The sequence below is a fragment of the Scyliorhinus torazame genome, chromosome 4 (assembly GCF_047496885.1).
Source record: "Scyliorhinus torazame isolate Kashiwa2021f chromosome 4, sScyTor2.1, whole genome shotgun sequence".
In the NCBI taxonomy this organism is placed as follows: Eukaryota; Metazoa; Chordata; class Chondrichthyes; order Carcharhiniformes; family Scyliorhinidae; genus Scyliorhinus; species Scyliorhinus torazame.
Genome location: NC_092710.1, coordinates 78110762 through 78126060, shown reverse-complemented (window position 1 = coordinate 78126060; position 15299 = coordinate 78110762). Strand labels below are relative to the sequence as shown.

Below are 15299 nucleotides of genomic sequence, written 5' to 3'. Positions count from 1 at the left end.
CTCTTCCCCCACTGATCGCTGCCCTCTCCCCGTCCACCCTTTGACCTCTCACCTTGACAAGTCCTTTCAGCACCATCTGGTGCTGTCGGGCTGGGATCTCGTTCTGCAGCACTGCCCAGCTCCCGCCCTCGCGGAATTCCAGCATGTAGCCCAGGGGGAGGCGTGAGGGGGGTGGCGGGGGGGCCCAGCACAACAGGATCCCGCTCGCTGTCCGGTTGGCCTTCAGGTCCCATGGCGGGAGGAGGAGGCTGGGCCACACCGTCGCTGGAGCCGCCGTCACCATGGCAACACCTGGGGGTGGGGAGGGACAACGAAAAGAGGGTTAGAAAGCTGGATGGTGTCAGCACCGGAGGTCAGGGTTTGGCACTGCTCAGGTTTCTTGTTCGGGGGTTCGGGGGTTAGAGGTTGGGAGTTCAGCACAAGGACGCGGGGTTAGTGAGGCCAGCACAGGGTCAGGGGTCCGTAATCAGGGTTAGGAGCTCTGTGTGAGGTCAATGTGGGGGTCAAAGTGTCGGTACTTGCGGCTGGAAGGTCAAATGGAGGTGGCGAGGTCGGAGTGGGGTCATGTGGTCAGCACGGGGCCCTGGGGGCTCAGGTGTTGGGAAGGCCGCTGTGTCACCGTAGCATCGGTGGAGGGGGGCTGTGGGTACTCTGGGACTGCAGGACTGGGAGCCTGGGGCAGGAGGTCTAGCCTGGGTTTAGGGGTCAGGATCGGGAGATGAGTGGATAGGTAGAAGGTTGAGGATCAGCACTCACTGAGGGTTCGAACGTTGACAATCTGACTGAAGGGGCCACTCCCTCGTTCGCTCTGGGCCAGGACACTGAACTGGTACTCAGTATCTGGCCAGAGACCCCCCACCCAGAGGCTGCAGTTATCAGCAGGAACCATCCGGATGATCCAATCGTGCGGTCCATTGGTAATCTGCCTGAACCTGAGAGAGAAAGAGAGAGAAAGAGAGAGGTTCGTGCACTGTAACCCCTTCGCAAGAGGGTGAAAGGTCAGACTCTGTCAGTAACGCAACTGCAAGGGAGTGAAAGGTCACTCATAGCACTGTGACTTCATCGTGAGGGGGTGAAAGGTCAGACTCAGTCAGTGACCCCACCATGTGGGGGGGTGAAAGGTCAGACTCAATCAGTGACCCCACCATGAGGGGGGTGGAAGGTCAAACTCCGTCAGTAACCCCACTGCAAGGGGGTGAAAGGTCGCTCATAACACTGTGACTTCATCGTGAGGGGGTGAAAGGTCAGACTCAGTCAGTGACCCCACCGTGCGGGGGGGGGGTGAAAGGTCAGACTCAGTCAGTGACCCCACCATGAGGGGGGTGGAAGGTCAAACTCCGTCAGTAACCCCACTGCAAGGGGGTGAAAGGTCACTTACAACAATGTGACTTCATCGTGTGGGGGTGAAAGGTCAGACTCTGTCAGTGACCCCACTGTGAGGCGGTGAAAGGTTAGATTCATAAATTGTGACATTGTTGGGGTGGGGTTCAAGGTCAGACTCAGAAACTGGCGTGCCACTCTGAGTGAACCTCAAAAAGGGTGAAAGGTCATTCTCAGATGCCATGGCTTCCAGCAAGGGGGGAAAGCACAGACTCATATGCCATGATCCCCAGGAACGAGTTGAAAGGTCAGTCTCTGATGCCATGACCCCCTGGAAGGGGTGAAAGGTCAGATATAGACTGAGAGGGCCCAAGAAGTGGCCCAGTTGGGAGAGGGGCCATTTCAGAAAGAATGGGGCTTGGGGTTGGAAAGGGGTTGAGCTACGAGGTGGGAGCAGGCTCCAGACTTCCCGTTGCCCAGAGCTAGGAGGAAGCCCATGAGTTTGGGGATGAGGAGCACTCAGGAGGGGAGGAGGGGTCATGGAAACATAAGCATACCAGACGGTGAATTGCTGCGAGTGACCACCATCGAACCCGGGGTCCCAGGTAACGTTGATCCCCAACACATCTGGCCTCACCGTCACATTGCTGACTGCATGGGGACTGGTCCCTGAGAGAAATTGCAGCAATCAGAGATCAAACACGTGGCTGTCCCCTCCCTCCCCAATCCCTGTTCCCCCGGCAACTACAACCCCCCCCAAACTGAGGGAATCCTCACCCCCCCTCCCCAAACTGTGAGACCCCTCACCGCCCCCCCCCCAAACTGTGGGAATCCTCACCCCCCCCCCCACACTGTGAGACCGCTCACCCACGGTCCCCCCCCCCACACTGTGAGACCCCCCTCCCCAAACTGTGAGACCCCTCACCCCCCAAAAAATTGTGGGACTCCTCACCCCCCCCTCCCCAAACTGTGGGATTCCTCACCCCCCCCTCCCCAAACTGTGGACTCCTCACCCCCCTTCCCCAAACTGTGGGACTCCTCACCCCCCCCTCCCCAAACTGTGGGATTCCTCACCCCCCCTCCCCAAACTGTGGACTCCTCACCCCCCTTCCCCAAACTGTGGGACTCCTCACCTACCCTCCCCAAACTGTGGGATTCCTCACCCCCACTCCCCAAACTGTGGACTCCTCACCCCCCTTCCCCAAACTGTGGGACTCCTCACCCCCCCTCCCCAAACTGTGAGACTCCTCACCCACCCCTCCCCAAACTGTGAGACTCCTCACCCCCCCCCTCCCCAAACTCTGGGACTCCTCACCCCCCCCCCCAAACTGTGAGACTCCTCACCACCCTCCCCGAACTGTGGGACTCCTCACCCCCCTCCCCAAACTGTGAGACTCCTCACCCCCACTCCCCAAACTGTGAGACTCCTCACCCCCACTCCCCAAACTGTGAGACTCCTCACCTCCCCCCCCCCAAACTGTGGGACTCCTCACCCACCCCCCTCCGCAAACTGTGAGAGTCCTCATCACTCCCCAGACTCCACCCCCCCCCCCCGACTCCTCACCTCCCGCCCTCCCCCCCCCGACTCCTCACCTACCCCCCCCCCCCCCCCCCCCGGACTCTGGGACTCCTCCCCCTCCCCCTCCCAAGACTCCGGGACTCCTCCCCCCCCCCCAGACTCCGGGACTCCTCCCCCCCCTCAAACTGTGGGTCTCCTCCAGGCTAAAACAGGGACACTTACCTAGCACCAGCACTGTAGTCCGGGACCTGATCTGTGTGACGTTATTCCTGGCCTCACATGTCCACTGTCCATGGTGGTCCTTCCTGATGCTCCGGAAGAAGAGCGTCCCATCCTTAAGGATCTGAAATTGGCACTGATTGCAGCTCCCATCCTGAAAGATCAGGGAGCAGATTCTGTACAGAGTCTCTCTTTGTGTCTCTCTCCCCGTCTCTGCCTCTCTCTCTCTCCTCTATCTCTCTCCCTCTCTCTCCCCCACTCTCTAACTCCCTCCCTTCTGTAGCCACCTAAATTGGCCAACTCCCGATTTAAAATGGCGAACGGCAAAGGCTGATGGGAAAGTCAGCCAACATAGACAGACACCAGCAGCTGCAGGTTTGCTGTGTATTTAACTCTGCAAAGGCCAGACAACATCAATACCAGCGACCATCACCATAACAATGTAGCAGCCATCTGCATACTGATGAGCAATCCCCGGGAACAATAAGTAACATTTTGGACACACAAAGCAAAGCCAGACTCCTCGGCGCCAGCAGGAGCCAACACAAAGGAGGTGAACGAGCACATCAAGACCGGCCATCGATCAGGGAACCGCTCCAGTATTGGAGAAATCGAACCAAGCGATTGGGACAAAGTCCAATCACTTGGAACCAGGTACGGGGTCCGCCCCGAAAGGCGGGAAGCCCCTGGGGACTATAAGAGTTAAGCCCCGAGTTCAAATCGCCCTCTTCACCTCTTCTTCCTGCCCGGGTCACCCAGCAACACGAACCAACATTGACCGTGACCGGTACAGTGATCATCGACTGAAGTAAGTCTTAAGTCAACGCTCGCTACGAGATAGGTGCTCCTAGCTACCAATCCGTACCAACTTCGAATCCCGCAGACTCAGAACCCGAACGAAAGGCCATTTGTTCCCCTGACCTGGTGGGCCAGTCCGAAGTTAAGTATAGGCCTGTTAATGATAGAAGTAGCTTAGAAGTAGAATTTGTGCATGAGTAGCGATTACTGTGTATAATAAATGTGCTTTGATTTAAATCTTACTAATCGGTGTATTGGGTTATTGATCATTACTCGGACTTGAACCTCATGGTGGTATCATAAAGATACCTGGCGACTCGAGAGCAAAGGTAATAAAACAGAGCAAATGAACCAAGGAGAAAATCAGCAACATTATTTGGCGACATCTGACGGGACCCGATCTAGAAGTGGCAAAACCACTCCGGGAGAACCCAAGAATTTGAATCAGAGATCAAATTGGGAACAGAAAACCACAAGCGTCCAAGCAGTTCTGATCAATCCTCATAATTCGGAAGTGTGTTAAATGCATGCGTAACTAACAGGACGATAAGGTAAAACTGATAGATTTTTTGTTGCGACAAAACTGTCGGGAGTTTGTATTTCGGAAAATAGCGAAAGCCGTACCCGTGTTTACAGCACCGCCTTAGTACCCCTGTCCCAAATTTGAAGAGCAGCATTCGGATAGGAAAGATGGCCATGCAGGCAATGCAGGGCCTCATGAACCCAGAGGAATTTGTGGTCGCAGCGACCAGCAGCAGTAGAGTGGGACAATGTCCCATTTGGGAGGAAGAGATCAGGAAATATCTCAAAGGGAAAGGATGGCCCCTTTGGAATGAATTCTGTGACAACGAGGAATCAGGTCCCGGGAGTATAGGACATACTTGGTGGGAGAACCTGAGCGAGATCCACAAAAAGAGCTTAGCGAAAGCTCGCAAGCCGATGGCAATCGTGTCCTGCTTGGCAGAATTGCGAGGCACAGAGGAGGTCGTTAGGACGCGACGGAAAGAAGTTGAGGGCATACATCGTATGAGTAAGGTCGATGTAAGCGAGGTAGAAAAGGAGAAAAGGAATTGAGAAGGAAGTTGGCAGCAAAAGATGGAGAGGTGGAGGATGCCAAAAGGGCACATCAGTCTTGTCTGGCGCACTTAAGCAGCTTCTAGTCTCAATATGAACAGGTCTATCAGGACAGGCAACGTGCAGTCCTGGTACGAGAAGAAACGGAAAAACAGGTAGAGGCATTACAGAGACAGTGTAGTGACCTCAAGCAGCATTAAGAGCACTCCATGCTGCCACCACAGAACAAAGACAAAGCGCGCTAGATCACGCAAAGTGCCGGAAGCAGATTGCAGAGCTGTAATCGCTGCTTTCAGTTCAGAAAGGCTTCCAGGAAACCTTTGGAGAAAAATTAGATCAGGACGACGGCCCAGATTGGGAAGAATTGAACGAAACAGCGCAGAGATATGTTCAGGGAACATGTGCGCAGGGAAAGCCACAAAAGAGAAAAGCGCCCCAACCCCCCACACAGCAGATAGTTCCGGCTCCAATGAACCCTGTAACCACCCACCGCACAGCCACATCGGACGATGCGGAATTTCTATATTCCACCCCCTTAACAGTGACCCAATTACGGGACGCGTGCGAGAAGATCACACCGTTCCTCCCCACGTCAGACCCCCACCATTTCTTTGCCAGAGTAAAGCAGCAGGCGACCATGTACGGCCTGGACGAGTGAGAGCACGTAAAGCTCACAGCTTTGAGTCTAGACCCTTCGGTTGTAGCAGCCCTTCCCGACCCACAGAACGTAGGGGGAGGCACCCTTGCAGAAATGCATACCGCGATCCTGGATGCGATCGGGTATAACCAGGGTGACCCCGTAGATGGCTTCAATAAATGAAGGCAAAAGAAATCTGAGCACCCCACAGTGTTTGCTGGACGCCTGTGGATTCACTTCGCAGCAGTCTTCGGAGACTTAGACCGTGCCCACGTGTCCCCAGACAACATGGCCAAATGGACCCGCACCCTTATCTCCCATGCCACAGATGCAGGACAGAAAGCTTGCGCGAGTTATGATCCCTCAGAGGAGGCCCATAACGAGAAGTGGGAAGTGAAAAGATTGTCCCGCGCTTGGGAGCAATCTATACAAAGCAAACCCGCAGTCAAGAATCCCGAGGAAAAGCAGGCCGGAGCAGATATGCAGGCAGTAAAAACACAGCAGAACCCCGCATGGGTGAATGAAGGAAAGAACAGGAGTGTTACAACTTCGCCAAAGAGTGCAATGCCCCTAAAAAGCCACAGAGAGCCCAGCAGACGGGCAGTCTGAGTAAGAAAAAGGCAGAGCCCATCCATAGCGTTAGCGCCCGGTCGGATCAGACGGACTTGACCGGAACGGACTGACGGTGTACAGGCTCCCCCAGTTGGGTCTGCGATACCCTTTGGGATAGGTCTGGACGACCAGTAGTTGCAGCGAAAATTCGGGGACAGCCCATCGAATTTCTCTGGGACACAAGAGGGTCCCGCACCACCATAAATTCCTCCACCCTGTTTCAAAAGGACACGTGGCCCACTACAGCCACTATCACCCTCAGCGGCTTTACAGGCCACTCACAGCAGGGACACATCACAGTCCCTGTACCCATTCAAATCGGCACCATCATCACCAAGCACCCTGTGGTTTTAGTTGACCTGCCCCACACAGCAGAACACATTCTGGGAATTGATTTCATGAATTCCCATCACCTTTCATTCGATCCAGTCAACCAGTGTGTCTGGAAGATGGCAAAATCCGCAAGAGCCCCCGCAACGCTCAACATGGGCGAATATATGAACAAAATTAGCGCCATAGGCGAATTTTGATTCAACCCGACCACGCTTAGCACGGACAAGCAGGTTAGGGCAGTCCTGCAAAAGAACAGGGCAGCATTCGCAACCCACAAGCACGACTGTGGACGGATGACGGGCTCCGTACAAGTAACAGGACCTGACCCTAGACCCCAAAAACAGTATGGATTTCCCCAAGAGGCAGAGGGAAAGATCTCAAAGGTAATCGACAGCTTATTAGAGCAGGGCGTACTTAGATCAGTAGTCTCCACTAATAATGCCCCGATTTGGCCAGTGAGAAAGCCCGATGGATCATGGCGACTGACCATCGATTATCAGGAACTCAACAAAGTCACCCCCGCAGCAGCCCCCACCGTAGCAACAAGTCCCGAGACCATGCTCAAGCAGGGACTTAATTCCCGATTCTTTACGGTTTTGGACGTCAGTAATGGATTCTGGTCCATTCCATTGGCAAAGGCGTGCCAGTACAAATTTGCCTTCACCTTTAAAGCGCAGCAGTACACATGGACATGCCTGCCACAAGGATTCCACCACTCCCCCTCCATTTTCCACCGACAGCTGGCAAATGGTTTAGCCAAATTCTCTCGCCCCGAATGTCTGGTACAGTATGTAGACGACCTACTACTGCAGACAGACACCAAGGAAGAGCACATCGAGCTTCTGTCCGAACTCCTGGAATGGTTACATTCAATTGGTTGTAAAGTCAACCCCAAAAAGGCCCAGATTTTGGAAGATAAGGTGATATATTTGGGAACAATTATCACGCACGGTAAACGCGAGATCGAGCAGAAAAGAATTGACTCGATTGCCAAATTGCCCCTTCCCCAGAACGTTTCAGCCCTCCGGTCATTTTTAGGACTGGTTGGCTACTGCCGAAACCACATTGACGGTTTCGCCAGCAAGGCAGCGCCCCTCTCAGACCTCCTAAAGAAGGGAGCCCCCTGGGAATGGCTTCCGCAGCATACGGATGCTGTGGAATCACTAAAACAGGCACTCATAGCCGCCCCCGCACTACAAGTTCCCGACCCGCTTTCCCCTTACGCCATAGAGGTAGCGACCACAGACCGCACCCTTTCGGCCGTGCTCCTGCAGGAACGGCACGACCAGCTAAGACCCGTAGCTTATGCCTCCCGAATTTTAGATGCTGTGGAGCAGGGATGTTCAGCCTGTGAGACGCACCTGCTCACAGTTTTCTGGGCAGTCCAGTACTTTTCATACATTACCGGACTGAACCCCATCACAATTCTGACCGAACACACCCCCACCCAACTTTTACTGGACGGACGACTCAAGGACGGTAGAGTAAGCCAGATTAGAGCAGCTAGATGGACCCTTCTCTTGCAGGGATGGGACATCAATGTTAAACGGACAAAGACGCACACCTTTTTAGCCGACAACATACAGTACCCCGGAACCCCCCATGAATGTGAAATTATCTCTCCACACCACAACACAGGCCCGTTTATTGCTAAAACCCCCCCCCCCAGAAAGATAGGTAGTTCAACCCAGAGCCCCCAGCACACAGACACGTGTGAGCCCATAAAGATCTATGTGGATGGATCTTCCACAGTCTTGGATGGGAAGCGCATAACAGGTTGCGGTATATATGTTGAGGACGCGCAGGGACGCGCCCTCGAGGAAATATCAATAAAGCTACCAGGCCACTTAGGCGCGCAGGCAGCAGAGCTCGCGGCCATCGCATACATAGTGGAACACCCAGATTCCTTCCCCAGCCCAGCAGACATATACTCGGACAGCCTCTATGTCTGCAACAGCCTCACGGAATTCCTGCCCCTGTGGAAAGCAAGAGGTTTTGTTTCCGCAGACGGAAAACCCCTTCCTTCAGCCCCATTACTCCGCCACATTTTAGAGAGAGCACAGAACAGGACTTTTGGGATCATCAAAGTCCGCAGTCACCATCGTTCCTCCTCCCCTGGAAATGTAAAAGCCGACGCACTGGCTAAAGCAGGTTCCAGGCACGGATATTGTTGGACACCCCCCGAAAGCGCACCAGTGAATGCAGTTCAGGTCTCACAGACAAAGATCGAGGATCTAGTGGAGGCCCAAAGGCAGGACAGCAATCTCAGGGAGATTTTAAAAGGAAAATATCCAGCACCCTATGATGGTTCAAAAATGCACTGACTACACATGATGGTGTGGTGTTAAAAGACACCCTTTATGTGGTTCCTGAACATGACAGGAATCAACTGATTTGTTTGTTCCATGACGGTCATGGACATCAGGGAATCGATCCCACTACAGCCCATCTCAAGCAGCTTTGTTGGTGGCCGAATTTAAAGGATGATGTAAATCGCTACATCGAGAATTGTCTTATCTGTGCCCAGAATAATCCGGACAGATACGCCAAAAAGGCTCAACTCAGCCACACCCGACCCGTTAATGGCCCCTGGACTAACCTCCAGATTGATTTTATAGGTCCATTGCCCCCTTGCAGGAATGGCTATAAATATGTACTCATGGTAATTGACACATTTACGAAATGGGTGGAAGCATTCCCAGCCCGCACAAACACTGCAAAAATCACAGCCAAGATTTTGACCCACCACATCTTTACAAGATGGGGACACCCCCGCAGCATTGAATCGGACCAAGGCTCCCATTTTACGGGACGTGTCATGCAGAAAGTCCTCACGATATTTGGCATCACCCAAAAATTCCACATAGCATACCACCCACAGTCGAGTGGTATCGTGGAGCGCATGAATCGGACCCTAAAAACCACCCTCAGAAAAATGGTCCAGCAGAACAACACCACTTGGGACTCAGTCCTCCCCTTTGCGCTGATGTTTTTGCGTAATACAATTTCTACTTCCACAGGTTACACCCCACACACCCTCATGACCGGACGCCCCATGAAAGGCACAGACTATTTATTAGGTTTAGACTTGACCAGTCCCGAGGTGACGGCCCTCACACACGAGAAAGCAGTAGAGCAATTAGTGGAAAATGTTAAAATGGCTCAGCTCGCAGCCACAGTGAAATTCGGCACAAGAAAGAAACAGAGCAAGGCCTGTTTCGATAAGACAGTGCATGCGACTGAGTTCAGTGGAGGACAGAAAGTCATGCTCTCCGTATACAACCCCAGCACATTCCTGTCACCAAAGTACTCAAGTCCGTACTCCATTGCGGACAAAGTAAGCCCTTCCGTAAATAAAATAAAGTACCCCAACGGTAAGACTGCGTGGTTCCATATCAACCAGCTGAAGGCATATGGAACACAGTCTAACCACACACACCACGTCATGCTCGACGCAGCACACCACACCCCGCCCACAGCCAACGTAACCCTCCCCTCCCCCAACACGTCCAGCCCAGCCACGGACTCAACCCCGACTCCACCCCCGAAATATACACTCCGCCCCGGAACGCCCACAGACTGCAGCAGCAGCGACAGCGACTGTGACTCGGACGATAGCCACAGCACGCCTCCCTACTGTCCCCATACAACCGGACCCACACCCAGCGACTCCGACTACGATCCGAGTGATCCCTTCATGATCACTTTCCTTAACAAACCCCACCACCGACCACCGAACTACCATGACGACCCCGATTCTGTCCCCACACAACTCGACACCAATTATTGGCACCGTGACAACTCATACCGACTCGTCCGCAACGACGAGAGCGACCCCACCTCACACCACGCAGCCCTTTCAGCCCTGATACACTCAAGAGTTTAGCACCCGGGAAAAGATGACGACCTTGGGTCTGACTCCCAAACCGAGAACCCCTTTGCGACCCTGTTCGCAACCGAGAACTGAGGTGTCCAGATGATGTTTTAAAAGGAACCGCTTGGGAGAAACGGTGTCCTTTCTGATGGAACCTGCAGAATGTTTTATGTTGTTTGTAAGTTTGTTAAATGTTGTATGTCCGACCAGAATTTTTTTTTCACGGCCCCACTCCCTTTCGGCCGAAACCTCTGAGGACTTGCCCACAGAGACTTGCTATTGGCCAGACGCTAGTTCAGAGGAACTAGTTTGTCTGCAGAGACTGGTTAAGGAACCAGACGCCCGTTCGTAACTGTCCTTCTGGTTCGAAGGCAGAACCAATACGGCAACCCCCCACGATGACTACATTTTTTGCCCGTTCTTGTCGGTTGCTCAGGCAGTGGAGAAATGGCTTGGGACCCGCCCTGCCTGGGAACACCCCCCTCTGGTCAGCTACGCTCGGATAGAGCACACACAGCATTGGTCACCGTCCTACCCGGGGACTCCATCCAACTCTTACCCGTCGCGGCCCATACGCACCTCATTTTGGAAATTTTCGTTCAAAAAGTTTTGTTTTGTTCAGGTAACCCTTAGGTTGCCAACCCTCTGCTATTTACATCCTGAAACATTTGGATGGTAAATCGCACAGCCTGCGAGACGGCTCGCACTGGTTCATTATTTGTAAGTGTGTCTTGTCCTGAATATTCGGTTTTTGGAGAAAAAAAAATGAGGGAGTCACACATAGTGACCAATTATAAAGGGAGTAATTGGCACTAAAGGACAGACAGGCTATTGTACGAGATATTAAACCAAGGTAGTTACAGACACTATGCTTGATCCCACAGAACTCCAGAAGCTCCAGGACCGGAGAAGAGAAGAGAAGAGAAAGAAGCACCATGAGGACTTCCTTCGGATGGTTCCTCATCACAATGGACATTTGGTTGCACGGGAACGCGAACCCCCTGACCTCAAGCCCCCCCAGCTGTGAATGATTCACTTCCCCACAGTACCCAGAGCCCAATCACCAGCGACACCGCACCATCTTGGTGTGACAGGTTTATAACCTGGTACTCCCTGTCCTACGTAATAGAAACCTTGTTGGTATTGGCGATACTCTGCTGCATCGTGCAGACTGTGCGTCTACGTAAATGGAGAAGGAGAGCCTACCGCGCTCGCACCCCGGTATATAGGATCAGATCCCCTATTTTCGGATACGACCAGACCCCCGACCCCCGCGATCTATAAGAAAGAGCATTCATTTGCGGTTTTATTGTAAATAAAGACATGTTCAGAAATGTTCATGAGCAATTGTACGATCCTGAGCTTGACTGCCAAGCCAGGGAAAATGTGTATAAACTGCTATGATTTTGTTTGGATGGTTGAGGAAGTTAGAGTGATGAAATGTTTAAGTGAGAGTAGTGTATTAAGAATAGTTAGAGGTTCCCACTTTTTTTGTTTTGTAATGCATGTCCCTGTTTGACATAGCGCCCCTTAGAATTGTCAGTTAAAAAAATTTCTTGCATAGTTATTGTCAGTGTAGAGGCCATAAAAGAAGTGTTCCCCAGGTCAGGGAATGGAAAGCAACGTAGTTATGTGATCCTTCACGCTTCGCGTTAGGATCACAAGGAGGGTGTGTAGCCACCTAAATTGGCCAACACCCGATTTAAAATGGCGAACGGCAAAGGCTGATGGGAAAGTCAGCCAACATAGACAGACACCAGCAGCTGCAGGTTTGCTGTGTATTTACCTCTGCAAAGGCCAGACAATATCAATACCAGCAACCATCAGCATAACAAAGTAACAGTCATCTGCATACTGATGAGCAATCCCCGGGAACAATAAGTAACATTTTGGACACACAAAGCAAAGCCAGACTCCTCGGCGTAGCAGGAGCCAACACAAAGGAGGTGAACGAGCACCTCAAGACCGCCCATCGATCAGGGAACCGCTCCAGTATTGGAGAAATCGAACCAAGCGATTGGGACAAAATCCAATCACTTGGGACCAGGTACAGGGTCCGCCCTGAAAGGCGGGAAGCCCCTGGGGACTATAAGAGTTAAGCCCCAAGTTCAAATCGCCCTCTTCACCTCTTTTTCTTGCCCGGGTCACCCAGCAACACGAACCAACATTGACCGTGACTGGTGCAGTGATCATCGACTGAAGTGAGTCTTAATTCAACGCTCGCTACGAGATAGGCGCTCCTGGCTACCAATCCGTACCAACTTCGAATCCCGCAGACTCAGAACCCGAACGAAAGGCCATTTGTTCCCCTGACCTGGTGGGCCAGTCCGAAGTTAAGTATAGGCCTGTTAGTTATAGAAGTAGCTTAGACGTAGAATTTGTGCATGAGTAGCGATTACTGTGTATAATAAATGTGCTTTGATTTAAATCTTACTAATCGGTGTATTGGGTTATTGATCATTACTCGGACTTGAACCTCGTGGCGGTATCATAAAGATACCTGGTGACTCGAGAGCAAAGGTAATAAAACAGCAATTGAACCAAGGAGAAAATCAGCAACACTTCCCCTCTCTCTTCCTCTCTCCCTACCATTCCCTCTCTCTCCCTCCCATTTCCCTCTCTCTCCCTCCCATTTCCCTCTCTCTCCCTCCCATTTCCCTCTCTCTCCCTCCCATTCCCTCTCTCTCCCTCCCATTCCCTCTCCCTCTCTTCCTCCCATCCCCCCTCTCTCTCTCTCCCGCTCTCCCTCCCTCCTTCCCTCTCCCTCCTTCTCCTACCCCCCCCCCCCGTCTCCACCCTCTCTCTCCCTCTCCCTCCCTCCCTCTCCCTCTCTCTCCCTCTCTGTCTCCCTCTCTCTCCCCGTCCCTCCCTCTCTCTCCCTCCTACCTTGCTCCAGGTAATGCTGGGCTCTGGGTCTCCCGTGGCTGTACAGCTGATTCGGAGTTCCCGGCCGACCACCTGCTCGTATTGTTGAGCGGGCATCTGAACAAACCTCGGGGGGTCCTGAGAGACAAAACAAAGCTTCAGACAGTGTGGGCTTAGAAAAGAGAGACAGAGGGAGAGGGAGAGAGAGGAAGAGCGAGAGAGTGAAGGAGAGAGAGGGAGAGAGAGGGAGAGGCAGAGGGAGAGAGAGGAAGAGCGAGAGAGTGAAGGAGAGAGAGGGAGAGGGAGAGAGAGAGGGGGAGAGAGAGAGTCAGAGGAAGAGCGAAAGAGAGCAGGAGGGGGAGAGTGAGTGGGGGAGAGATAGAGGGAGAGGGAGAGAGAGAGAAACAGAGGAAGAGAGAGAGAGAGAGAGAGAGCAGGAGGGGGAGAGAGAGTGAGGGAGAGAGGGAATGAGAGTGAGCGCGGGAGGGAATGAGAGAGAGCGTGGGAGGGGGAGAGAGAGAGAGAGACAGAGGAAGTGAGAGAGAGAGAGAATGGGAGGGGGATAGAGAGTGGGGGAGAGAGGGTGAGAGGGAAAGAGCGAGAGCGCAGGAGGGAAAGAGAGAGAGCACGGGAGGGAAAGAGAGAGAGGGCGGGAGGGGGAGAGAGTGAGTGAGGGAGAGAGGGAGAGGGAGAGAGGGAAAGAGAGAGAGCGGGGAGGGGGTGAGAGAGAGGGAGAGAGGGGGGAGAGACAGACACAGAGAGACAGAATGAGTCAGAAGAGAGTCAGAGAGAGAGAAAGAGAGAGAGGGAAAGCAGGATGGAGGGAGAGAGAGAAACAGAGACACCGAGAGACAGAGAGAGACCCAGTGAGAAGGATAGAGAGAGAGTGAAAGCAAGACAGAGGGAGAAACAGAGAGAGGTACGAAGAAAAAAACAAAGACAGAGAGAGAGAGATAGGAGAGATGCACCCCAAGGGTGAATTTCCTGTTGTAACAGTGAAGGTGTTGATCGTGGACTCCAGGGGGAGAGAGAGAGAAGGCGAAGATCAAGTCAAGAGTAGACTGTTCCAGTGTCGAGTGTCAGAGACACCTTTAATATGACGTGTGTTGGGCCAGACTCTCCCATGGTCCCGTAGCTGTTGTAAGGGGTGCAGGTATACTGGCCGAGAGCATCATCGTTCCCCATGGCAATCACAATGGTACCAACACTGTCCTGGTACCAACCTGGAATCTGCAGAGAGCACAGGCAAAGGGTTAGAGAGAGAGAGAATGGTTGGCAGAGAGAGTGTGTGAGAGAGAGAGAGAGAGAATGGTTGACAGAGAGAGAGTGTGAGAGAGAGAGAGAGAGAATGGTTGACAGAGAGAGAGTGTGTGAGAGAGAGAATGGTTGGCAGAGAGAGTGTGTGAGAGAGAGAGAGAGAGAATGGTTGACAGAGAGAGAGTGTGTGAGAGAGAGAATGGTTGACAGAGAGAGAGTGTGAGAGAGAGAGAATGGTTGACAGAGAGTGTGAGAGAGAGAGAATGGTTGACAGAGAGAGAGTGTGTGAGAGAGAGAGAGAATGGTTGACAGAGAGAGAGTGTGAGAGAGAGAATGGTTGACAGAGAGAGAGTGTGAGAGAGAGAGAGAATGGTTGACAGAGAGAGAGTGTGAGAGAGAGAGAGTGAGAGAATGGTTGACAGAGAGAGTGTGAGAGAGAGAGAGAATGGTTGACAGAGAGAGAGTGTGAGAGAGAGAGAGTGTGTGAGAGAGAGAGAGAATGGTTGACAGAGAGAGAGTGTGAGAGAGAGAGAGTGAGAGAATGGTTGACAGAGAGAGAGTGTGAGAGAGAGAGAATGGTTGACAGAGAGAGAGTGTGAGAGTGTGAGAGAGAGAATGGTTGACAGAGAGAGAGTGTGTGAGAGAGAGAATGGTTGACAGAGAGAGAGAGTGTGAGAGAGAGAGAATGGTTGACAGAGAGAGAGTGTGAGAGAGAGAATGGTTGACAGAGAGAGAGTGTGAGAGAGAGAGAATGGTTGACAGAGAGAGAGTGTGAGAGAGAGAGAGAGAGA

The 15299-nt window shown here is 52.7% G+C and overlaps 1 protein-coding gene across 2 annotated transcripts in view; it reads right to left on the bottom strand.

The window, feature by feature from the left end:
* The window catches only part of LOC140410317 (protein turtle homolog A-like), a 431590-nt gene that overhangs the window by 197741 nt on the left and 218550 nt on the right, over positions 1 to 15299 (bottom strand). Inside the window, exons 9-14 of one of the 2 annotated variants that reach the window (XM_072498310.1) lie at positions 14341 to 14481; positions 13273 to 13389; positions 3062 to 3212; positions 1878 to 1989; positions 757 to 932; positions 53 to 291 (exon numbers count right to left, since the gene is read on the bottom strand). In XM_072498310.1, the coding sequence (XP_072354411.1) occupies positions 53 to 291; positions 757 to 932; positions 1878 to 1989; positions 3062 to 3212; positions 13273 to 13389; positions 14341 to 14481 (936 nt within the window). The remainder of the gene's footprint in view (positions 1 to 52; positions 292 to 756; positions 933 to 1877; positions 1990 to 3061; positions 3213 to 13272; positions 13390 to 14340; positions 14482 to 15299) is intronic. The other variant, XM_072498311.1, reaches the window with a different exon arrangement.